Here is a 26,017-nt window from a genome sequence, read left to right as displayed (position 1 = left end):
TCTTCTTCTTCATCTTCTTAAAGAATACCATTCAACTTTTCATATAATACTGGTTTGGTGGTATTGAACTCCTTTAGCTTTTTCTTGTCTGTGAAGCTCTTTATCTGACCTTCAATTCTAAATGATAGTTTTGCTGGGTAGAGTAATCTTGGTTGTAGGTCCTTATTATTCATCTCTTTGAATGTTTCTCCCATCTGGCCTGCATAGTTTTTCTTGAGAAATCATCTAACAGTCGTATGGGCATTCCCTTGTAGGTAACTAGCTGCTTTTCTCTTGCTACTTTTAAGATTTTCTCTTTGTCTTTAGCCCTTGGCATTTTAATTATGATGTGTCTTGGTGTGGTCCTCTTGGGGTTCCTCTTGTTTGGGACGCTATGCTTCCTGGATTTGTAAGTCTATTTCTTTCACCAGGTAGGGAAAGTTTTCTGTCATTATTTCTTCAAATGGGTTTTCAATATCTTGCTCTCTCTCTTCTTCTGGCAGCCCCATAATTCGGATGTTGGTACGCTTGAAGTTGTCCTAGAGGCTCCTTACACTATCTTCATATTTATGGATTCTTTTTTCTTTTTGCTTTTCTGGGTGGGTGTTTTTTGCTTCCTCATATTTCAAATTGTTGATTTGGTTTTCAGAATCTTCTAGTCTGCTGTTGAATCCCTATATATTATTCTTTATTGCAGTCAGTGTATGCTTAATTTCTGACTGGTCCTTTTCCATTTTTTTTTTTTTTGGAGGTTTTTAGAAGATTCTTGAGTAACCTTATAACTGTGGTTTTGAACTCTATATCCAATAGTTTGCCTTTTTCCATTTCTTTCATTTGTGACATTTTTCTTTGTCTCTGCATTTTGGCTACTTTCCTGTGTTTGTTTCTATGTACTGGGTAGAGCTGCTATGTCTCCTTGAGTTGGTAGAGTGGTCTTGTATAGTAGGTGTCCTATTAGGGCCCAGTGGCTCAGCTTCCCCAGTCACCTGAGCTGGGAGTTCTAGGTGTGGGCTGTGAGCACAGTCTTGCTGTAGTTGAGATTTGAATGCTGTTGTTGTCACTGGGAGGAATTGACCTCCAGGCCAATTGGCTGTGAGGACCAGCTGTGACTACAGTGGGAGAACTGCTGTGCAGGAGGCACCCCATATGGAGCAGGACTTGCTTCAGTGGGGCTTTGGTGCTCACCGAGTCTGCCCCTTGAGTGTGTTGCTTATGGATGTGTAGGGTTGTAATCTGGTATGGTCTGACACTGACCACTGGTACACTGGCTCTTGGGTGTCCAGGGAGGTGCAAAGTCAGCCACTGCCTGGGGCCACCCAGCAGGCCCTACAGAAAGATCAGCAGATTCCTTCTCTTTGTATCTGGTTTGGAAGTGCCCAGATGAGACCCAGCTGTGAAACAAGGCAGGCTGGTGCTGGTGCCGGGTCTTGGGTCTTTTATAGCTAGGCTTGGGGCTCCCTGACCCAGCTGCAGCTTGCTTGAGAGTATTTACCCTGAGCAAGGACAGGCTATTCATATGCAAAAGCTGCTGCATGCAGTTTGGGTGGGGTTGTAAATTGCATGAGGCAGGGTCTTAGGGAATCACCAGGGTGGAGCAAACAGAAATGGCTGCCAGTCAGCCCTGGGACCTGGGAGGTCCCAGCATGGGAACAGTGATCTCTGCGAGCACCTCCGTCTGGGAGAAAGCTGCCCCCAAGTTCCTGCCCAGATGCCAGACAGTCCAGTTTCTCCTTGTGTGTGTCTGTGTTCCCCAGAGCCTCGCCCTGGTACTGGAGCTCAGAGGAAGCAGGACTTTGTAGGTTCAGTTCATGGTACCAGCCTTTTAAGAGGAATAGCTGTGTCTCCAGCAGCCTCTGTGTCACTGAGCCCCAATCCACACTGGTTTTTACAGCCTGTAGTTCTTATTGCCCATAGGGACTTCTTTTCCCAGCTCTAGGAACCCAGGCTGGGGGTCTGGTGTGGGGCTGGGACGCCTTGCTCCTGTGGGCGGTCTCCGCAGAGACGATTAAAAAAGTGGCCCGCGCCTCAGCACCTCCTACCAGTGCTTTCCTCTTTACTTCTCTAGTTGTACGACTTCCATTCAGCCAGCTTTCCAGCGGTTCTGGATGATGATTGTACTGTATTTTAGTTGTAATTTTGATGTGGTTGTGGGAGGCGGCGAGTACAGGCATTTACCTACCTGCCATCTTCCTTTTTTCCTCAGGTTAGAATTCGTTATGTACATGAGACCTTTTTACTCAACATCTGGTTTGACCCTATTCTTCTCTTGTCCCTTAGCTTCTTTGCTTGTTTGGTTGTTCCTACACCTCCCCCCCCCCCCCGCACCCCCCCTTGCCCCCAGTGTGCCAGGCACTGTTCCGAATGCTGTAGTTACATGTATTAACTCATTCCGTTAACTAATATTATCCCATATTCCCCTAAGGCTTGGGAAGGATAAGTAGTTCACCCAAGGTCACACAGGGCAGAGCCAAGATTCAAAGTCAGGTGGTCTGGTGCCAGGGCCTGAGCCCTTCACCACTGCGCCATGCTCCCGCTTAGGAGATGTGTGTGGGAGGCGGAGAGGCTGGCCCTGTGATGCGACCTTATGCCACCTATACATGAATCCCTGGGAAAATGTATATATATTAATTTGTGCCATTCACTATTATTAGACGGAAAGAATATTGTCACTTGGAGTCTTCAGCTGTGGTTTTCCCTTCTTCAAATCCTAGATCGAGAATGGGACTACGAATAATTGATAATAAAGTTAATTGCGAAGAAACTTCAGGATAGATTTTTTCCCCCCTTACAGTTTTCCAGTCTTACAGTGACCAAAGTGAGGAAAAATCCCAGCTATGCGTGCCCTGCTCAGAGTACCTACCAGTGGGGGTTGGTTGCCTGCGTTCTTCAGGCTCACACACACAGATGTGTTTTACGTACCCGTGGCACGTGTGAAACACGAGAAGACGGGGAGGCAGCCTGCTGCACCCAGAGTCCCGGGAGACCCAGACATCTCACCCTGCCCCCTTCTCCTGTTGTGTTTGTCACAGCCACGCCCCCCTTCCAGTTCTTGAAGATGGAGAAGATGCTGGTGGGCTGCTTTCTGCTGCTCCTCGGGCAGATCCTCCTCCTCCCTGCTGAGGCCAGGCAGCGGCCACGCTCCAGGTCCATCTCCAGAGGCAGACACTCGCGGACCCACCCCCAGACGGCTCTGCTGGGTGAGTGACGGGGCACCACCTGCAGAAGCAGGCCAGCATGGGTGGGTGAGGCACCCAAGTACCAACCTCCCCTTCGTCTTCGCCAGTCAAAATCACAAGCCCTTTAATGATGAGGCCCCTGCCCCTGGACCCCCGGTTGGGTGTGCTGGGGGAGAGCGGATCTATCTCACTGGCCATGAACACATCCTGAGTTGTACACGGGTTTTCAAAATGATACGACGTCTTTTCTAGTTCAAAGTCTTCCATTTAATCGGAAACTCATGATTTTTCTCTAAGATGCAAGGGCAAGATTTTCCATCTGTAAAGGTCCCTGTTGGACTTCTTTGGATAAGAGTGTTATGAGAATTTTTTATGGTATTTGTGCAGCTAATCTGTGTTACTGATGCTCCGCTGCTTGGCAGCATGGGGACCAAGCAGGGGGTGTGTGGGAGACTGGAGCGGGCACAGAGAGAGGTGGGGACGTCATGAGCCGAGTGGAACAGGAAAAGGTCAGGGGCCTTGATTCCGACCCAGTGAACATGTTTTCTTCAGGTGAATTTTCTTCTTTCTCCGAGAGAAAGAAAAGGTCACGAAAACACACAGAATACAGATGAATTGTTCCCAGTTGCAAATATGGGCTCTGGTAAGCCTAGGATGTGGGGGTAATGGGAAGGTTGGCCAGTGGAAGAGAGTGGGTTTTAGCGTAGACCTGGGTTCAAGTCCTGGCAGATAACATACACTTAGGTAGGGTGATCTCTTTCAAGTTCATTTTCCTCATCCATAACATGGGAGTGTTAATGCTGTCCCTGGAGTATTTTTCTGAGGAGAATACCGGGGTGGGCAAAAGTAGGTTTACAGTTATGATATAATAAAATCTACATATATGAAAGCCTAAGCTATCATTCAACCGTACAACCAGTAGGTATGATGTGCACTGACCACCAGGGGGCAGATGCTCAATGCAGGAGCTGCCAAGCTGCAGCTGTGGTTCTCAGGTGACACACCCAGAACCAGAGAGGAGGGAGGCCGATTCTGGGGTGCATCACCCAACAACTGCTCTCTCGCAATCTGGAACCCCTTGGGGGATGTCAGAGAGCCGGTTTCGGCCCAATCCCTGCAGGCCAGGCTGAGGGACCCCACTGGTGCACGAATTCGTGCACTGGGCCTCTAGTCCTATATAATAAAGATGTAATATGCAAATGGTCATTACGCCTTGATGAGTAACGACCGATTGGGTAACGACTCACGGATCAGCAGAAGGGTGGGGCAGCGAGCTACAAGCAGGCGGTGGAGAGCTACAGGAGGGGGCAGGGCAGCAAGCTATGAGGGGGGGCAGGGGAGCGGGAGGAGCTACAGGAGGTCAGCGCAGTGGGCGGAGAGCTACTGGAGGGTGGCAGCCAGCTACTGATGCACAGATTCGTGTGCAGGGCTACTAGTAATAAATAATGATACAAGAATAAACTCAGTATTTCACATACTTACAGCTGTAAACCTACTTTGATCACCCCTATATATGTAAATTGTACATATGCAATGAATAATAGGTTTACCAGGACTATCATTCCAGGAAGTCATTTTCTGAAACTGTTTTACATGTACATGCTCTTGACCAGCCGCTGAGAGAACCGCCTGGTTGCCTAGTATCCTCTGTGTCCCAAATTACTTGTCTTTCTCTGACTGGCTTATTTTGCTTGGCATAATACTCTCCAGGTCTCACCATGCTGTCTCACAGGGTAAGAGGTCCTTCTTTTTGACAGTTGCATAGTATTCCATTGTGTAAATGTACCAAAGCATATTCCTTCCCTTGGCTCAAAATCAATCAATCAATAAATCTCTGTCACACACACACACACACACACACACACACACACACTCACTCACACCCCAGGACCTTCCCCAGTTGGTAGCATTCACTGCCGTCTTTGGCCCTTAGCTCAGGCCTGAAGTGGAAGCCTCTGATGTCTCAGGTAAGCGCTAGAAGCTGTTTTGCCAAAGGCATGAACCCCACATCCGGTACTGCCTCCTGCTTCTTATTTTGCCAGAGAATGTTTTGAGGACAAATAGTGGGATGGAACATGGCACATCTCCCTGCCCCAGGGAGTGGGGCGAGGGCTCGACTTAGGAGCACGGTTGAGTAAGTGAGAACCAGGAGACTGACCCAAGGTAGACACCGCGACCTTGGCCTGCATTCTCAAGAGCACTCTGCTCTTGGTCTCGCTCTGACGGGGCACAGGGCACGGAGATGGAGACGCCATGCCTGTTGTCATCCTCGCCCTGGGTTTGAACAGCCTTCTCTTCGTCCTTAGAATGCGGTATCTTGTGTTTTATGGGTGTGTGCTTTTCTCGGCCTTCGTTTCCTGTTCAGAACATCGCTGAGGCCCTGTGGCGCTTTTTGTGTGGCTGTATTTATGATGTCCGGCGGCATAGTGCATTTCACTGGTTACTTCATTGCGAGGGTGCCTCTGAAAGTTTAACAGAGTAGAAGCAGAGTTGCGTCTTAGGTTAATTCCTGTTTGAATTTCTGGATTTTATTTTTTAAGTTTCTATTTTATATCTCGATTCAGGTCAGAGTTCCTAGTAACAACCTGAGTCAATTAAGAAAATATAAGCCCTGGCTGGTTTGGCTCAGCGGAAGGTCCCAGGTTTGATTCCAGTCAAGGGCACGTGCCCGGGTTGCGGGTTCGATCCCCATTGGAGGGCGTGCAGGAGGCAGCCAATCGATGATGCTCTATCATCATTGATGTTTCCCTCTCTCTCTCTCTCTCTCTCTCTCTCTCTCTCTCTCTCTCTCTCTCTCTCCCTTCCTCTCTGAAATCAATAAAAATATATTTTAAAAAAAAGAAAAGAAAATATAAGGCAGTGATCTGCTCCTTCTGTGAATGGTTACAGGCTGCTCGAGGGCGGCCTGGGAGGCGGGTCCACGGGGGCTTATCTCTCACTTCATTCTGTTGTCTGGACTTTCTGGGGTTTGAAGAACAACCACCGTCAGCAAGCGCTCATGCAGTGGGGGAGGCAGGCATGTAAAAAATGGTGGGTTTGGTGGACTGTGTGCACAACAGTAGAGGCGAGCTCAGTGACAGTCCACACTGCCTGCGGAGGACACAGTAAAAGGCAGTGGGTCTCAGACTTTTAGTCTCAGGACTCTGTTACACTAAAAAAATGATTGAGGATCCGAAAGAGCTTTTCTGTATGTGGGTTAGAGTTCAATCTATCAGGATTTACCGGATCAGAAAGAGACACAGAGAACTTCAAAAACTAGTAATTAATGAAAAAATGCCAAGAATAAACTCGTAACATAACCTATCATAGAAATAAGATATTTGTATAAGAGACAGTATTTCCTAAATTTAAAAAAAATCAGTGAGAAGAATAGCACTGTTCTACACTTTTACACATCTGTTTCATGCCTGGCTTAATGGGAGACAGCTGGGTTCTCATTTCTCATCCATTCAATCTGTTATGAAATGTTGTTTTGGTTGGACTACATGAAGAAAATATGACCCCACACAGATATGTAGTGAGAAGGAGAAGGAGCATGTTAATATGTTTTTCATATAATTGTGGGTATTCTTGTTCGATGGAAACTAAAAGATGGCAAATGGTAGGTTGAAATGTGGAATCTAAACCATCATTAAACTTTTGCTACTTCTACACTCATTAGATAGGCAAACATTGGTGCCATTGTACAAATAGTTCTGACCTCATGGACCCTCTGAAAAAGGCCGTTCCCAAAGCACAGTCAGAAACGGCTGGTTTAGGGAAGCGTTCCTGGTGAAGGTTTTGACAGTGTGAGCCCCCAGGGTCCAGGGGGCAGGAGAGGGAACGTGGAGGCGGGACCTGGCTGCGCCATGGGGATGTCAAGCCTGCAAGGCGGGTGGTCTGAGCTGGAGACAAGCCCGGAGGAGGCTGGCACCAGGTCACGTAGGACCTAGGGTTCCCACAGAGTTCAGGCTTCATTCCGCAGGGGTGGGAGCAGGCGGCGGCGGTGTTGATCACTGCTTACTCCCTCTCCACCCATTGTGCCTTCCGAGAGCCCGGCCTCCCTGGGCTCTGGCAAAGGCCAGGGAGAGCCTACACAGTTCAGGTCACTCGGAGAATGAACGAATGAGCACTCTCCAGCCTAAATCTTTCTAGGCAGCCCTGCTGGCAGGTAGAGTGGGAGCAGCAGGGTCCCTGCACCCAGAGCGTTTGCTCATGGCAGCCTCAGAGTCTTCCCCTCTGCACCCATCCCCCATCCTTTACCAGTGGCACGGGTGCCCTCCCCAACTCCCTCAGCCCCTCCAGGTGGGGCCGACTGGAAGTCATGCTGCTCCCACACCCTGCTAATGACTGCCTGCTTTGCTTGTGCACATTCTCTCTTTATTATATCACTGACACATGGGGGTGGGCCTGTCACCAGGGCAACCAGTGAGGGCATATCAGCCTTTTTTTCTTAATCCTCACCCAAGGATATGTTTCCTTTGTTGATTTTAGAGAGAGAGGAAGGGAGAGATAGAGAAACACCGAACCTGCAACCTAGGCATGTGCCCTGATGGGGAATTGAATCTTCAAACTTTTGGTGTACGGGACGACACTCCAACCAACTGAGCCCCCAGTGGGCCAGGGCATATCAGCCATTTAAAATTTTTTTTTTTTAAATTGATTTCAGAGAGGAAGGGAGAGGGAGAGAGAGATAGAAACATCAATGATAAGAATCATTGATCAGCTGCCTCCTACTGGGGATCGAGCCCACAACCCAGGCATGTGCCCTTGGCCGGAATCGAACCCAGGACCCTTCAGTCTGCAGGCCAACACTCTATCTGCAGAGCCAAACCAGCGAGGGCCACACGTCAGCCTTTTTGAAACCTTCACCTCCTTGCCCAAACTCCCACTGTATTCTAGACTCCCTTCAGTCCTGGAATGTACACAAACCGTCCGCCACACTTCCACCGGCTGGCTCTCCCTGTTTCGTCTGTCTTTTCCGAGGCCTTAATTGACATGTGTGTTCTTTTCTAAATTTTCCAACCTAGCTCATTTGATTTCTTCTAACTTCGAAACCTTTTCCTTCCGATCAGTAGCGCCCATGCAGAATTCGTGTTTGTGCAGTAAGAAAGCACTTTGTGACGCTATGGCAGTAGATTCAAGAAGTGGGAGGTGAGAAGAGGTCAGTGGGGGGGGGGGGGGGGACAGAAGGGACATATGTAATACTTTCAACAAAAAAAATATATATATATTTTTTAAAAAGAAGTGGGTGGTGGAGATTTAAAAGGCCACTGGCCCCATAGTGTGATCAGGGGCTAATGGAAGCTGAACCCCCTGCAACCCCCCTCCCCTCTACACACACTGCTAGGAAAAATCCAGCGGGGTTGGGGGTGGCGGTTAATCCAGAAGCCACAGAATTTAGTGACATTTCTTCACAACAGTTAATTTGTTACTAAAAATAAAGCGAATGAAGACAGCCTGAGCGCTCACTGTCTGCAGCCCCGGCTCTGCTGCTTGGAAGTCACAGGACACGATGAGGCGCTTCTTTCCGTTTGTGCACCGTCTCTCAGTAAGCCTGGCGTCCACACACGGGTAAAAGCACAGTGTGCTGCAAGGAGGTGAAACCTCCTCGGTTATTGAGGTGATGGAAGGAGTTGGCCGCCTGGAGCATTAAGTGTGAGAGTGTCCCGTTCTGTGTGGCCAGTGCAGATGTGTGCCTGGGTTGGGAATTATTACCATTTTCAAGCATTGGCCGCTAGAGAATGAGCTGCTACTTTCTCAAACAGTCCCCTCGTTGGCATTGGTTGGCGCCCTCAGTGAGGGAGGAAGGAGGGCAGATGCTAGAAGCCAGCAGAGCTTCTGGCTCCTGGAGAGATGCCCATTGAGGCCGCCAGGCTCATGCCCTGAAGCCACTTTGTCAAGGTCAGAACTTTCGCCTCCTTCCCTGAGCTTCCCCAGCGCCCTCTTCCTTCCACCTGGAATAGTTGTCCTGGGCCCAGGCCAGGTCAGATGCCACCTCCTTCTGCTCCTAAGCCTTTCAGGTCAGGGACCCAAGGCAAGATCCTTCCGCCGAGTGCCATTCGCGCTGATAGAGGAAGACTGAGCTTGGGAAAGCAGGGCAGAAGCTTGATTCTTTGATTGAGACTTGGAGAAGGCACCTTCTCCCCACGCTGTGTCCTGACGGGGAATTGAATCTGCTTACAGGCTGCGGGTTGGTGAGCACGTGGGTAGCTGCTCTTCGGTTGCACGCGGCCCTTCTTGCACACGATGCCATCTTCGTTTTTGCTCAGGCCCCTTGGTCTTTGTGCTTAGCCCTCTTTGTTTTGTGGTTGGAAATCCTTTTCAGTTCCTGTAAGCAAGTGTAGTTCATGACATAGTTTAGGTGTTGAGAAAAGCTAGCAGCTTTTGGACGACAGCCTGGTGACACTTTCTCTTGCAGCCAGGCTGGACCCTCCCAGGACCAGCCCCCCCAATCCCCTACACGCTGGGTCCCTGCTGAAGCGTCAGCTCTGCCTGCCTTGCATTCCAAGGCATAAGGGTGGCAGGTGCCTAAGGGGGAATTCCTCTTTTGGTCACTTTTGCCCTCACCTCATTTTTACCGCGAGACCGTAAACCCTGGAAGATAGGGGCCAGGTGTTTTCCATTGCTCAGTGCACGCGTGGAGGGCACGCTCATTTACTGCTTAGAAAGCTGAGCTCAGAGAGGCTGAGTGATTTGCAAAGTTGTCAAGGCTTCTGCAGACTGTCCGCCAATGGTCACTGGTGCCAAATGACACCAACAGGAATCCCCAATTTGGAGGCAGTGAAAAAGGAAACTTTATTCCGTGCAAACAGCTCAACTGTGACAAGGCTGTGAAAACAGCATGGCTGGAGGTGGCCCTGGGAGGAGGTGGCCCTGGGGCCAGGCCCCTTCGGGCAGACAGCTCTGCTTTGCTGGTCTGCTCCGGCTGCTCCTGTCCACCACGTCCTGCACTTCCGCTGTCTGCTCTGCTCTGTTCCCGAGCCAGTCTCCGGTGTTTCAGCTTCAGCAGGAGGAACACAGCCTTATCTTTGGTGGAAAAGTGCATTCTCTGGGCGACAGGACTCCAAATCCTCTAAGTTTGGTTGGTCCAAAAGGCACTGTCCTGATTGGTCAGGATGAAGTTGCTGTGATTGGTCAGGAAAGATGCTGATGGAGGGGGTGGGATAGAGCTGCACAGCTCTGATTGGACAGGGAAGGCCTCAGTCCTGTTTAAAACCGGATCCCAGGAACTCCTTTATAAGGGCTGGCTCGGTGCAGGCAGGTAGTTCAGTGCAGGAGGCAGACAGCTTAGTGCAGGCTGCTCCCTGAAGTGTGGTTGGCACGGCAGGCCTCTGTGTAGAAGTGACCGCTAGGCTCTGTTTTTTAAATTTGAGCCCAGTTAGCCACCAGGAGCCCTTCTTAGTAGGCCTCTCTCTTCTCAGGGTCCACAAAACTTAGAACAGAAGAAAAGGTTACACCTCCTCCCCCTGTCCTGTCCCCCTCCTCGCCTCCCCGTCCCAGTTTTGGAAAGGGAAAAAATAAAAAAGCAAGGGTTAGGGCCAGATGTGCCTTTGAGCAAAGAAAAAGGCACCTCACACTTGAGTCTACTGATTTTTTTCTTTTTTACATTCTCTTCATTGATTTATGGGCGAGAGAGAGAAATTTGTTGTTCCACTTATTTATGCTTCATTGGTGGATTCTTGTGTGTACCCTGGCTGGGATGAACCTGCAACCTTGGTGTATGTGGACAATGCTCTAACCAACTGAGCTACGCAGCAGCCAGTGCCTTGAGCCTACTGATTTCAGACCTGGCTTGCTCCTGGACTAGGAGTTGTGAGCAGACTGGGAAATGCCCAGCTGTGCTTAGAGGTGTTACCCTTGCTGCTGGCTGTACCTCAGGTCACCAGACCTTAAGGCCTGACCATGGTCCTGCCCACAGCAAAAACTCAGTATGTGCTGAACGACTGGGCGAACAACTGATTTGGACGATTCATTTGGATGGTTTTCCAGTCTTGATTTGACTTAATTAGCAAGTGACTCTGTGCAACTCTCCTTTCTTCTCCATTTATTCATCTATTAAGGGAGCTGGTTGAAGTCAGTGATCTCAGGTCTTATCTGGAATGTGATGACAATCACCGACTCCTCTGCCTTCTAGATGCCCCTTCTCTGGTTCCTCTGATGGGTTGGCTTTCACTCTGTCCAGGTGGGAGAGCCAAGGTGGACCCATACTCTGGAGGCCAAGGAGGGAGAAGTTTTGAGACAGAAGGGGTGGGATAGTAGAATCAGGCTGGTGAGTAGGGGTGGGGCAGTAGGATTAGGTAGGGCTTGGGTGTGGGTCAGTAGGATCTGGCAGGGTTGAGCTGTAGGCCAGGCAGCTGAGCAGCGGTTCTCCAATTTCATTGTGCATCGGAAGCTCCTGGAAGGCTTATCGGAACACAGGCTACTGGTCCCTATGCCCAGAGCGTCTGACTCAGTAGGTCTAGGTTGGGGCCTGAGAAGTTAAATTTCCGGAGACCTCAGTTTGAAGAAGAGAAATCAGGAGATGGGATGTGGATGGGCGGGAGGAAAAGATTTTTTAGGAAGAGGCACGGTGGGGCACGAGCCAGAAAGACAATGCAGGATGAGGAACATCTGCAGGGAAATTTGCAGCTGGAGAGTATAAACTAACTAGCCTGCATCCGCCCCTTCTGACGCTTTGCAAAAAAGCCCCTAGCGTTTTCCTACCTAGAGGATTTGCCAGAGATGGACCTCAAGCCTGTACAGGGAGCCAGCCTCTCACAGCACGGGGTTTCACAACGCACGTCTGAGGAACTGAGTGCCTGGCGTGTGTCTGTACCATCGGAACTGATTGTCTTGGCTGCTGCTCAGCCGGGGCGAGCTGTTCCCCATAAAATGCATCTCTTCATGCATAGGCTGTGTGTGTGTAAGCCAACGTCTCTGTTAACATTCACTTTTAAATAAACTGTACGAAGTGCATTCCTCATTCCTATCTTGTGATTAACACTGGGAGAAACCAAAAAAGCATAGTATCTGACTTCCAATAAGCCACGAGGTTAAACACTTTCCTAGCCAATGAATAAATAAGATTCTTTTTTCAGATTCTTTCTCTCCCTTTCTCTCTTCCTTTTTCTTTTCTATGGAACTGTTTATGCCCTTTCTTTTTTATAACTTCTTTAGCTCTTCTTTTTGTTAAAAAAAACCACACACAACAAAAAACAAGACCACAGGCTCCAAGTGGAATTGTTTATGCTAATCCCTGTCACCAAACCGAGGCTTAATTACAGTTTCAGCTCTCCAAGAAATGGAATCTTAAACCAGTCTGTCAGGAATCGCCTGACCAGCACTAGTTGGATATTCTGCCTCATAATCCCCTGCCATACCCTAAAGAAAAGCGACCTTGTGATAATCAACCAGCTTTTTGCCTAGTATAACTTCTTGTTACTGCTCCCATCTTACCTAATAATAGACAAACATGTAAATTGACCATACCTTTGCTATGCTAACCAGCCAACCAGGAGAGTATGCAAATTAACCCAACAAAGATGGCGGTTAATTTGCATACGTAGGCTCCAAGTGGCAGAGCGAAGACTGAAGGAAAGCCGGAGCAGCGAAGACGGAAGACGGAAGGCGGCTCTGGCCGGAGCAGCGAAGACAGAAGATGGAAGGTGGCTCCGGCCAGAGCGAAGGCCTGGGTCCCGGCTGCCAGAGGAAAACCGGTTCTGGCAGCCAGGAGAAGGGAAGGCCTATTGCACAAATCTCTTCGTGCAACAGGCCTCTAGTCTATTATAAAAAGCCTGTGCTCGTCACACCATCATGCCGATCAGCAGGAGGCTGCGTGCGTGGGGTGGGCGGGGCGGCGAGGCGCGCAGAGTCAGCACAGAGGCCTGACTCTGGAGGACTTGACTGGAGGTGCGGGTGGGTTTCTGGGTCCCACTGGGGCAGCGGGCGGGTTTCTGGGTCTCTCCTCCCGCAGCGGTGGTGGCGGCCACTGCAAGACTCTTTCTGGGTCCCATTGAGCTGTGGAACCCTGGGTCCTGGGTCTCGCGCGATTTTGCGCGCTGGGCCCCTAGTCTGTCTATAAACGTCTTTCATTTTTGTCCAGATCCTCAGAGCTCCTTCCTATCTGCTAGATGGGATGCTGCCCAATTCAAATTGATTTTTGCTCAAATAAACTTTAAAATTTTTCATATGCCTCAGTTTATCTTCTAACACTCTCATACTCTCCCTCCCTCCCTCCTTTTCTTCTTTAGTTCTAGGATATTCTGTCCTCAGCTTGCCTGTGTGTTTGGTACCTGCAGCGTATATGTGTGTGGGGATGGCGGTGGTGGGGGGCGTCTCCCAGTGGGGGACATAGGCACTGTTCGCTTCTTTGATGGCTGGTGCTCATGGGGGTGACGGGTGCGAAGCTTACACGGAGCCAGTCACGTCAGGCACTGTGCTGGGCAGTTCACACTTCACTCTGGTTATTATCCCCATTTTGCACATGAAGAAACCGAGGCTTAGAGAGGTTCGATGTGTTGCTCAAGGTCATTCAACCATTGAGAAGCCAACTTGCCATTTCCTCTGCTCGAACCCTTTGCGACAACCCTGCCTCCTCTGCCTCAGCCAGCAGCAGTGGACCCATCGTCAGGTCTCCATGGATGGAAGCATTTCTGACCTTCCCAGCTGGGTTCTGGGTCTGTGACCTTCTGTGCTGGGACACTGCCTTCCCCCAGCAGGCACTGTCCCAGCACAGCACTGCTCAGCCCACTCAGAGGTCTTCTGCTGAATTGTCTATGTCGTATCGCAGGTGCTTAGAACCGCGCCAGGTACACAGCAGGCACTCAATAGACACCTAGAGAGGCAGTCCGGAGCCAACAGATGAGCCACTGGGCCAGTGATGGCGAACCTCTGACACGCGAACTCATTTTTTTGGTTGATTTTTCTTTGTTAAATGGCATTTAAGTATATAAAATAAATATCAAAAATATAAGTCTTTGTTTTACTATGGTTGCAAATATCAGAAAAGTTCTATATGTGACACGGCACCAGAGTTAAGTTAGGATTTTTCAAAATGCTGACACGCCGAACTCTAAAGGTTCGCCATCACTGCACTGGGCTGTGAAGGTTTCCAGAGCCAGGACAGGTGAACGGCCCCAGGCTACTTAGCTTGAAAAACAACAACAAAGCCAAACAGGAGATGCAGGGCTCTCTGGCAGCTGCTGTGACAGAGTTTAGATTATTATTAAGACTTAAAGAGGTAATGCAGCCCTGACCAGTGTGAGTCGGTTGGAGCATCATCCCATATACCAAAAGGGGGGATGCGACCCCCAGTCCAGGCGCTTGTGGGAGGCAACTGATTGATGTCTCTCTCTCTCTAAAAAAAAAAACAAACCACAAAAAAACAAAAACAACAGTGCCAAACACCTGTGCTTTTCTTCTGTATGAAACTTCGTAGCCACCAACGAAATGGCTCCTCAGGCATCAGGGACGTGGAAGGCCTTGGGTGTAGAGGGTTGAATACATCTCTGATCAGCAAACTCCTACCTTCCGGGAGTCCGTGGAGGTGCCTGCAGGATTCAGAAATGAACCAGAAGATGGGGACTTTCTCCTCCATTTAAAAAAAAAAGCTAAATATTTGCTTTCTAAGAAAACTGTGCCTTAGGAGCCTTTGAAATAACGTTTTTCTAGACAAGGGAGAAATTGAGAAATTTTTAGTGACTGGCAACATATAATTTGTGGCGTTCCAGGGTTTCACTTCTGGTAATATTAAAGGCATGAAGTAATGATCACAGGTGACTTGCACTAGGTTTTCGGTTAATTAATGTAGAGCTTATAGTCAAGGAAAATCACTAAAGCTTTATTAGGCATGGCTTAATAGCTGTCATATAGCAAACTTTTAAAACCTAAGTGGAATACTTTACATTTTTGTATTAAATTTTATCGCCTTCATTTAGGATAATCATTCTTGATTAATATCTTTTTTTCTCCTTAGCGAGTTAGAATCATTTGCAAATTCGATAAAATGATTTCTATAATCTTTCTCCAAGCCCCCACTGGAAGTATTGAAAGAGTATTTTATATTCTTTGGAAATGATTATAAAGCTTTATTTTAAAAAGTTCCTGTCCAAATATTTAAATCTATTAGATACTGATGCCCTAGCTCTGTGGTTGGCAAACTGCGGCTCACGAGCCACATGCGGCTCTTTTGCCCCTTGAGTGTGGCTCTTCCTAAGCCTTAGGAAGCACCCTAATTAAGTTACTAACAATGTACCTACCTATATAGTTTAAGTTAAAAAAATTTGGCTCTCAAAAGAAATTTTAATCGTTGTACTGTTGATATTTGGCTCTGTTGACTAATGAGTTTGCTGACCATTGCCCTAGCTGGTTTGGCTCAGTGGATAGAGTGTCCGCCTGCGGACTGAAAGGTCCCGGGTTCGATTCTGGTCAGGGCACATGCCCGGGTTGTGGGCTCGATCCCCATTGAGGATTATCTCTCTCATCATTGATGTTTCTATCTCTCTCTCCCTCTCCCTTCCTCTCTGAAATCAATAAAAATAAATCAATAAAAATAAATCTATTAGATACTGAGTATACAAGGGAAGCTAGTTCAATGAGTTGCTTGAATGATCAACCAAAAACATTTCATGTATCCTTGAGAGAGCTGATAAGAGACCTGAGTTGTGTATGAGTTTGCCAGGGCTGCCATTACACAAGCCCAGGCTGGTGGCTTGCACAACAGAACTTCATTTTCTCATAGTTCTGGAGGCGAGAAGTTCAGGGTTAAGGTACTGGCAGGGTTGGTCTCCTGTCCTTGGCTTGCAGGTGGCTGCCATCTCTCCGTGCCCTCACATGGTCTGCTCTCCATGCCTGTCTGCATCCTTATTTCCTCTTCTTAGAAGGACACTAGTCATGTTGGATTAGGGCTCACCCATGACTTCATTTTATCGTTTTAAAAATTTTTTTAAAATATATTTTAATTGATTTCAGAGAGGAAGGGGGAGAGAGAGAGAGAGAGAGAGAGAGAGAGAGAGAGAGAGAGAGAGAAGAGAGAGAGAAAGAGAGAGAGAGAGAGAGAAATGTCAATGGTGAGAGAGAATCATTGATCCTCCTGCCTCCTGCACACCCCACACTGGGGAGCGAGCTTGCAGCCTGGGCACCTGCCCTTGATCGGAATGGAACCCAGGATCCTTCAGTCCTCAGGCTGATGCTGTATCCACTGAGCCAGACCTGGTAGGGCTCATGTTATCTTAAGTACTTCTTTAAGGACCTCCATCTCTTCATACAGTCACATCCTAAGGTCCTGGGAGTTAGGACTTAAACACATTTCAGGGGACACAGGTCAGCCCATAACACAGTTCAGCTCACATGGTCTTCTCTCCATGCTTGTCTGCATCCTTGCTTCGCTTTCCACATTCCCAGACTGAGGAGGACAATATGACTCCTCTCACAGCCTAAATAGCATCCTTTTGCTTCCTGGTTCACTTGATGTTCCCGTTTCAGGATGATGTAACTGTTACTGACATGGGGAAGCGTGTTCCAAGCCTTCGCAGTGCGGTACCTGTTCGCTTAGCATCACATATTTCTAAGTCCTCAAAGCAGGTTGGACAAGCACAGTAGGTCGGCCTGCCATCCTCCAAAGGCTGCCGAGGGGAACCAGTGCGATATAGCCAGGACTTGAAACCAAGTCCAAGTTCGATTTGTCGAAAGCCAAGAATTCGATCCACTAGTTCAGAAAAGCCTTCTTCCAGTGTATGCAGAGGAGGCTGACTTACAGGGGAAGATGAAAGGAGGGCGCTGTGTGTATTTTGGCTGCTCAGAGGACAGGGGGACCGGGAAGGGAGGAGGAGAGAGGAGTTATCATTAGCCCACAGCCAGCCAATGAGGGAGCACATCAAAGAGGAGGCCGCCTGGCCAGATGTGCAAAGAGCTGGTGCAGGGAAGGGGCGGGAGGCCAGACGAATGCATGCGTGCGAGGACTCAGGCTCAGAGCCAGGAGGGGCCTGTGGAGAGAAGGCAGGAGCGGGCAGAGCAGTGCGGGCATCTGGCCGTGAGAAGCCCTAGGAGGACGAGCCCAGAGGCCTGAAGTCAGGATGGACCACGGGGTCAGCTGCAGAGGAATCCCATCTGGAGGGCTCAGCTCTGGCAAAGGCTGTGAGAAGCTGCTTGCCATCGTCAGCTCTTTTTTTTTAAATCATTTTTTTCTTTTTTTAAATATATTTTATTGCTTTTTTACAGAGAGGAAGGTAGAGGGATAGAGAGTTAGAAACATCGATGAGAGAGAAACATTGATCAGCTGCCTCCTGCACACTCCCCACTGGGGATGTGCCCGCAACCAAGGTACATGCCCTTGACCGGAATCGAACCTGGGACCCTTGAGTCCGCAGGCCGGACACTCTATCCACTGAGCCAAACCGGTTAGGGCCATTTTTTATTTTTCAATTACAGTTGACAAACAATGTATTAGTTTTAGGTGTCCACCGCAGTGATGAGACCTTATATCACTAAGTGATCATCGTCATCTCTTAATTCCCAACCCGGACCCCCGGCTTGGTCCAGTCTACTCCATCCATCCAGTGAGCAAATGTGCACTGAGAATCCATGCTCCAGATGCCATGGCAGGCCCAGTGCAAGACCTAGAATTCTTAAATCATAGGGCTGGTTGGTGAGGCGCCCAGGCGTGCATTCTCTCCTCCTAGAGGTCCCATTCACCCTCTGTGCCCAGATGCCAGTGTCCCTGTGGCTGTCCTTGTGACTGTCTCATCCACTGAAGGAAGCAGGCTCCTCCACTCCCCACTTCCAATCAAACTTGGGTTTTCACCAAAATGAAGAGGACGAGGAAAACCATTTTATCTAGCTGTTTTTCTGCACCAAAATTGTGTAGTCCTAATACACTATTTTTTTTTGTTTCATTTGCCTCAGTTTTGTCATTCATTCATTCAACACATACTTGTCTGATATTAATATCTATAGTGTGCAAGGCATTGCTCTGGGTGCTAGGCGAGGGGGAAGGTGTCTCTGTTGACTCTTAATGTTTCCCTGTTGATACCTGGCACTTAGAAAATATTGTAGTTTTACAAAACAGCTATTGCTTGCTTTGTCTCCCTTTCCCTCACAAAGCCCCTCCTTCTTTCAAATTTATTTTCTCGTGTACAGTATTACAGATTTCCCCCATTTTCTCCCTTTTTGCCCCCATCCCAATCCCCGCCCCACTCCAGGCCTATTGTCTGTGTCCATGGGTTACGCCTTTATGTTCTTTGGTTAATCTCTAGCTGTCCCCTCCCCCCACCACCCCCAATGAAATCTGCTGTTCTGTTCTGTTCTGTTCTGTGCATCCATACCTCTGGCCCTTTTTTGTCTGTCAGTTTATTTTGTTGTTTAGATTCCACTTATAAGCGAGATCATGTGATATTTGTCTTTCTCTGACTGGCTTATTTCACTTAGCATAATACTCTCCAGGTCTCTCCATGCTGTCTCAAAGGGTAAGAGAGCCTCTCTTTTTTTTTTTTTTTACAGCTGCATAGTATTCCATTCATAAAGCCCTTGAATGGTAGATTTTATAACAATTCCCAATTACAGATAAGAAAAATCTGATTAGAGAAGTGACTTTATTAATGAAATATAAATGAAGCCAGATCACACGGTTTTAATTAGAAGACAGTTTAGAGGTGTCTAGTTGAGAGGTTTTACATCTGGAGTCCACAGGACCCCAAAGAGCCGCAGATAGACTTCAGTCAGTCCATGACTTAGATGAGAAAAAATTATATCCTTCTGACTAACTTCTCTTAACTGCAGTGTCGCCTTCCCTCCTATTAGGATTACAAACCACAAACCGCAGGCATTTTCGTGGCACGTAATAGTCGACAGGGATAACTCACAGTGGTGTTCACACTCACCTCTGCTTCAGAACCTACACCAGTCAGTGGACACACCTTTCATCTTGTCGTTTAGTGTTACTCTGAAAAGCATATGTTGTTATAGTTTCCAGTTTTTTTCTTTTTAGTATCTTGATAACTGCAGTTCAGATGATGGGCTTCCTTGCTAACCCTTCGCATGTGTTCATTTATGTGTTTGTTTATTGTGGGAACATATACCTCACACACGATTCACCATTTTAAAGTGCACCGTTCAGTGGCGTTTAGTACGTGCACACTGTTGTGCAACCATCATCGCTATTTCCAGAACTTTTTCATCATCCCCAACAGCAACTCTCCTCACATTAGGAAACAACTCTCCATCCCCCAGAAACCTCTCCTCTACTTTCTTTCTCTACAGAATTGCCTAGCCTGGATGCCTTATATAAGTGGGATGCTATACTATTTCTTCTTTTGTGTCTGGCTTTTTTCACTTAATATTTTCAAGGTTCATCCGCGTTGTAGCATGTGTTAGAACTTCATTTTTCAAAAATGTATCTTTATTGTTGAAAGTATTACAGATGCCCCCTCCCCCTCCCCCCAGTAGCCCTCTCAACCCCACTCCTGTCCCTCCCTATGCCTTCCCCGCATAGACAACACTGGGGAGCTTCACTCTTTAATTCTTGCTGGATATTTGCTGGGTACTTGGGTTGCTTGCACTCTTTCGGCTACGGTGAATGATGCTGTTACGAACACTGGCGTACAAATACCGTTTGAGTCCCTGCTTTCCATTTTTTGGATCCGTGACAAGGGTGGCATTGCTGGGAGACAGGGCAACTCGACGCGGAGCCTCTTGAGGAACTGCCAGACTCTTCCACAGCAGCTGCACCGCTCCACATTCCCACGGCAACGTGTGACAGGTCCAATTTCTCCAGATCTTTACCCACGCTTGTTATTCTCCATCTTTAAACAAAAAAACAGCAGCCATCCTAGAGGGTGTTGTGTTTTGTTTTATTCAGAGAAGGGGCCCTGGCTTCTCCAGCCTGCCGTGGAGGGTTAAGAAGCTGGGATGAGGGAAGCAGAGCCCAAAGCTATTGCTACTCGTCCAACGTGAAGTGGAGGACCCGCCGCAGCCCAGGACTCGGAACCACTTCTCCCCGCTCTTCCCACACGGTCGTGGTCACTCTCACGTAGACACTTGCCCAGCCAGTGGTCAGGCTGAGTCAGGGCTGGAACGAAACCACTAGCCAGCCAGCCGCTGAGGTGAGGCCAAGCCCCAGACACGGGCGAGGCGGGCATGACTCCCGTCTGCAAACCTCTGCTCCATAAAACCACCACCAACCACAGCAGCTACAACTTGACTCGCTCAACACATATCCACCGAGTGCCGTGTGAGATCCAACCCCGTGTTCACTCGGGGGCTCGGGGAGACGTCCGAAGGGCCAGCCCTTCGAGGTGCTCAGCTGGCAGGAGAGAGGAATAACCCATGGGTGTTCCCCTTAAGTACAGAAGGGTCCCCTGGACTGTCGCTTCTCCACCAGGAGCCTGTATCCTGCAGAGTCACAGCCCCGGCGGCTTCCTGCTCCTGACAGTGTCATCGCCCCATTTTCTCACTGAGCTCTGTCCACGGTGACCCCTGGGCCTTCCCACACTCGTCAGCCTGGTTTTAAAAACAACAGTAGCTGACTTTTGACTAGTGTGAACTCTGGCTTTCCACTGAGTGGGCGTGAATAAGTAACATCACCACCCTACACCCCAGGGGTCCCACTTGTGAAATGGGGGTGATAGGGTGCCTCCCTGGCAGAGTGGGAATGAGGATGGGAGGGGATCACGCAGATAAAGGACTGGGCCCGGAGTAGGCATTCAGCAATGCTTGTTGCTCTTACTGTTGACTTAAAGATGTGCTGTTAAAAAACACTCCAGACATTACAACGTGCTGTGAACTGATCCTACTCTACCCTTTCAGACTAGGAGTTAGGTCTTTTCATCTGTAGTCTAAGCATCCAGCATAGTAGCCCTTCACTGTTGTATACTGAGTAAATGAATGAAAGATGACATTCCTTAATATTAATTTATCTATTTGAACACCTACTGTTTTAAATATAAATGGCAGTTTATTCTTTTCCAGCCTTAAATCAGATACTGGTTCCCTAGCTGGTCTGGCTCAGTAGATAGAGTGTTGGCCTGCAGACTGAAGGGTCCCAGGTTCAATCCCAGTCAAGGGCACATGTTGTACCTTGGTTGCAGGCTCGATCTCCAACCCTGGTCAAGGCATGTGCGGGGGGGCAACCAATAGATCTGTCTCTTCCACGTCGATGTTTCTGTCTCTTCCTCTCCATCCACTCTCTCTAAAAATCATTGAAAAAATATCTTCAGGTGAGCATCCACAACAACAACAAATCAGATACTGGTTTTAGAGAAAAACCTCTATAGAACTGATTGCATGAGAATTGATTACATTATGTATAACTAGCATAACAGTTTAATAACTTTCATTTTTAAAATGTCAAAAGTTGTAGCATCAGATTCATGCATACATGCAACACATTTTTGTTGAGCAGCTACTCTGCAGTAGGCTTGATGCCAGTGGTGAAATCTCCTGGCGTGAGGGAGGGTGCAATGGCTTAAGCTAACAGTGGTTTTATTGGGACAGATTTAAGCATTTCATGAGAAGCCTGGAGGTCATTGATTCCCAGTTTGTGGCAGGGTCTCAGCTTTCAGCTGTGCCATCCCAGGAGGCAGACTTTCCTTCCTGAGACATCTGCTTCTACTCACAAGATGGCTACGACAGCCCCAAGCATCACACCCTTCCGTGGTCACGGTCAAGGCAAGGAGAGTACAGGTGGACTTTCATCCATGGGTTCCTGCCTTTTATCAGAGCCAAAAATCTCTCTTAAAACCAGTAGACTTTCCCTTACTCTCCACTGTCCAAATCTGGATTGCATGCCCACCTCAACTACCTCCTCTGGGGAGTGGGGTAACCAGGACTCACTTCATCAGTAAAAAGTCGCGTCTGGTCGGGTGTAGGGCCTGCCGTAGCAGAGCTCATGGCCACGCCCTACTGCTTGGAATCCTAACAAGGGAGCAGGAAGGGGTCAGGAAGAGAAGTGAATTTGAAGTGGGTAACCACTGGTGTCATCTGCTCTACTGGGTTGTCATTTTCTTGAAAGTATACAAAATGGAAAAAGGGCAGTAGTAGTTAAGGTGAAAGATTGGGAAGACAAGAAAAAAATGACCCAAATGGTGATGCACGTTTAAAACAAACAAGAGAATGTCCAAGGGTCAAACTTTAATACATTTTTTTTTACAATTTAAAACTTGTATGGTAAATGAAAATGCATTAAACACAATGCAAATGTCTTTAATGCAATTTAAAATGCCCTGTAAATTGTTCTAGACACCATGAGGAACAGCCGGCACATTGCTGATTCTGTACACACTGTCCTACTCTATAGTTGGCTGAGGTCTCCCCTAGAACTTCCAGCCTTCAGCGCTGGTTTTGTGCCAAGAGCTAGCGGAGTAAACATCCATCTCCCACCTCCCCTTTTAAAATATCTGAACATTTTCTCTTTAGGAAGGTAATGTATGCTCATTTTTGTTCTCTTTTAAATTTTTTTTTTTTTATTTCAGAGAGGGAGGGAGAGGGAGAGATAGAAACATTAATGATGAGAGAGAATCATCAATTGGCTGCCCCCTGCACGCCCTCCATTAGGGACCTTGCCTACAATCTGGACACATGCCCCAACTAAGAATCGAACCAACCGAGACACTCCGGCTGGGTTTTGCTCCCTTTTTAAATCGATTGGAGTCTTAGAGGTTCTCTCATGCAAGAGTAGAGCAATCCTGCTTCTGCAGAATTAAAAAATATGAACATCTAGATTTAAGTGTTTTTTCCACGACTAACATTTGACAGGGGAAAGGAGGGTTGGAAGAAATCTTCAGGGCACAGTCTGATGCTGTCCTCTTGAGTCGCAGGACCCCAGGTAGAGCCTATTCATTCATCCTTTCATCCATCCATCCATCCATCCGTCCGTCCGTCCGTCTGTCCATCCATCCATCCATCCACCCAGCAAATGCCTGTGGAGGTGCCTGCTCAGGAGTGTTGAGAACACTGCAGAGAACAAAATAGGCAAAATGCCTGCCTCATGGATCATATGTTATAACATGAGAACAAACAATAAAAAACAAGTGCTATGGAGGAGAGCAAGGCAGGAAGAGGGATAGGAGTGCTGGGAGTAGGGAATGTAAATCAGAGGTCTCCCTGTGAAGGCGAGTTTTCTACACACCCCTGAAGGCAGCGAAGGGACAGGTCACTGACGCCAGGGAAGAACGTTCCAGGCCAAGGGAACAGCAGGTGGAAGCAGCCAATGTCCCATGGCTCAGAGAAGTAACATGAGAGCCCTTGGGGCCACCGTGGATTTTTCTTGAGAGAGATGGGAGCCATCGGAGGGCTTTAAGCAAAGGAGTGGGGTGACTGCACCTGTGTCTGAAGAATCACTGGCTGCTGCACGGAGAACCTCTGCAGAGGGGCAGAAGCAAACACCGGGAGGAGGCTAATGCTAGCATCCAGATGAGGGGTGTTGGTGGGGTGATCATCTCTGGAGCGTAAGGAAGAACTAATAATTATTTTATCTTGTGGCAAGTTCCCCGAAGCCTTCTTGTACCAGTTGCTGGGGATTTATGGAGACAGCCCACAGGGAACCCTACAGGTACAACTAGGGAACATTGATGTACTAGAAAGTCATGCAGGCTGTACCCTGTATAGTTGTGTGTACGTCTGTGTTTCCTGAAAGTTCATCGGGAAGAGTATGACTTTGAGACTCAGATTGCTGGGTTCAGCTCCTGGCTCCATCACTTCTGCACGGGTGACCTTGGGCAAGTTAAACTCTCCGAGCCACAGTTTGCCACCTCACAAGAGGTGGTTGTGAGAAGCAACAGAGCATACTAGAGCTGGAAAGGAATTGAGAGGCACCATTCAGCTCAGTCCTAAAGATCAAAGTGCCATAGGCAAAAAGGAAAGAGAAGGTTGTGTGGCTAAGAGTCACCTAGCTGGTGGCAGGGTGGGGGCCAGGACATGGGTCTCTGGACTCCCAGGCCAGTGCTTTCTTTGCAATGGTACGTTGCTACCATATAATTCGCAACACAATACCAGCTGGGCATAATAATAGTAATAATAATAACAACAACAACAAACATAAAAGATTATTTGACTCTGTGCCAGGCACCATTATATTACTACATATAGTCACTCATTTAAACTTCATGACAACCCTATGAGGCAGCTACAATCATCCAGAAGAGAAAACCGAACGTTGGAGAGAGTGACCGGCCCAGGGTGGAGAATGTGTGTGCTGTGGGGGAACATGGGCGTCCTGGGAGACAGAAGGCTGCCCCACCTTTGCACCGCGTGACCTTCCTTTTCCATTTGTGGAATAAGGAAATTGAATGCAGCCTTTAAGGCCCCTTTTCAACTTTGAAATACATATCCCAAGTGCTTTGCAATGGTCAGGTCTGTATGTAATTCTATTTCAGCTCATTAAACTTGCGGTCTTATTAACTGATCTTCATCTTCATGATTAGCTGCAGGGAAGACTATTTGTAGAACAGCCTAGAAACCAAAGTCACCAAGGGTGTGAGGGATTCCTGAAATGTTATTTCTGACTTCCATAGCAACCCTCACATTTGGCGTGAAGCTTAGCGGAGTCAGCTACAGCAGCTGGGGCTGAGCACTTGCTCAAGCAAACACCGTGCGATGAGGGAACAAATTGCTGGCCCCACCATTCTCCTTTTGTGTATTAAACCCTCTCAGTGTACTGTAGGGAGTGGAAACCTAAGCCAAGTTAAGTAAGAATGGAGGAAAGGAAGCGTCGTATCAAAGTGGGGAGAGAGGACAAGTTTCCAAATGAATGGGAGAGTGAGAGGTGCCCGGGGAGGAGGCTAATGCTAGCATCCAGATGAGGGGTGTTGGTGGAGGTGATCATCTCTGTAGAGAAGCATGGAGGTAGGCATGCAGAGGTTTGGGGGGAGGGGAGGAGAGGTGGCCCCATTTTCACAAAGCTTGGGGGGAAGAGGACTTTCGGTGAGCTCTGTGAAGCAGACTGAGCATGCCTAGGTGTATTTTTTGTTCCAATGTATTTGGAGTTCTCAACAGGGACTCACTGTGGATGAGTGGGGCATTTAAAGCAGAGAGACTTCAGACACGAAACTAGGTGATTACATAATTGTTGGAAAGGTTGGGGGATTTTAATATATTTTTATTGATTTCAGAGAGGAAGGGAGAGGGAGAGATAGAAATATCAATAATGAGCCCTGACCGGTTTGGCTCAGTGGATAGAGCGTCGGCCTGCGGACTCAAGGGTCCCAGGTTCGATTCCGGTCAAGGGCATGTGCCTTGGTTGCAGGCACATCCCCAGTGGGAGGTGTGCAGGAGGCAGCTGATTGATGTTTCTCTCTCATCGATGTTTCTAACTCTCTATCCCTCTCCCTTCCTCTCTGTAAAAAATCAATAAAATATATTTTCAAAAAAAGAAATATCAATGATGAGAGAGAATCATTGATTGGCTGCCTCCTGCCTGCCCCTTCAGTCCCCCAGCTGATGCTCTATCCACTGAGCCAAACCAGCTAGAGCCCAAGTCTGTCTTTCTACAACCTTGCTTGCCTACAGAAACAGCCTCCACCCCCCTTTCTACTTTGTGAGTGCAGCTAATTGGTGTTACCTAATTCTTACCCAGAACCCTAGCTGCAAGGGAATCTGGGAAATATGGTTTTTGTCTTTAGCTTCTGCAGTACTGGAAGACTCATAGAAAAGAGATAGGCGTTCACGCTGAGTGCCAACTGACATTCAATCAATAGTTATTTCATTTGAAATTGGAATTATCTCAGAAGAGTGACAGAGGTAGAGGAGTTGAACACCTAAGAGGGATGCGTTGGAAGGGTCCAATCTCTGACCCCACATCATCTGCTCCACCAGCTGGAAGTCCTTCACTTCAGGCAGACTCACTTCAGGGCCAAATAACAAAGACACTTGACTTCTAAAGACAAAGGAGTTGGCTTAAAATTCTCTGGCGT

The 26,017-nt window shown here is 48.1% G+C and overlaps 1 protein-coding gene across 3 annotated transcripts in view; it reads left to right on the top strand.

The window, feature by feature from the left end:
- The window catches only part of MATN2 (matrilin 2), a 108,539-nt gene that overhangs the window by 6,756 nt on the left and 75,766 nt on the right, over window positions 1-26,017 (top strand). For all 3 annotated transcript variants that reach the window (XM_059672145.1, XM_059672142.1, XM_059672144.1), the window contains exon 2: window positions 3,009-3,176. In XM_059672145.1, coding sequence (XP_059528128.1) covers window positions 3,035-3,176 — 142 coding nt within the window. In that variant the 5' untranslated portion in view covers window positions 3,009-3,034. The remainder of the gene's footprint in view (window positions 1-3,008; window positions 3,177-26,017) is intronic.

Source organism: Myotis daubentonii, chromosome 17 (assembly GCF_963259705.1).
Source record: "Myotis daubentonii chromosome 17, mMyoDau2.1, whole genome shotgun sequence".
Lineage (NCBI taxonomy): Eukaryota > Metazoa > Chordata > Mammalia > Chiroptera > Vespertilionidae > Myotis > Myotis daubentonii.
This window is presented reverse-complemented; position numbering and strand designations above follow the sequence as displayed.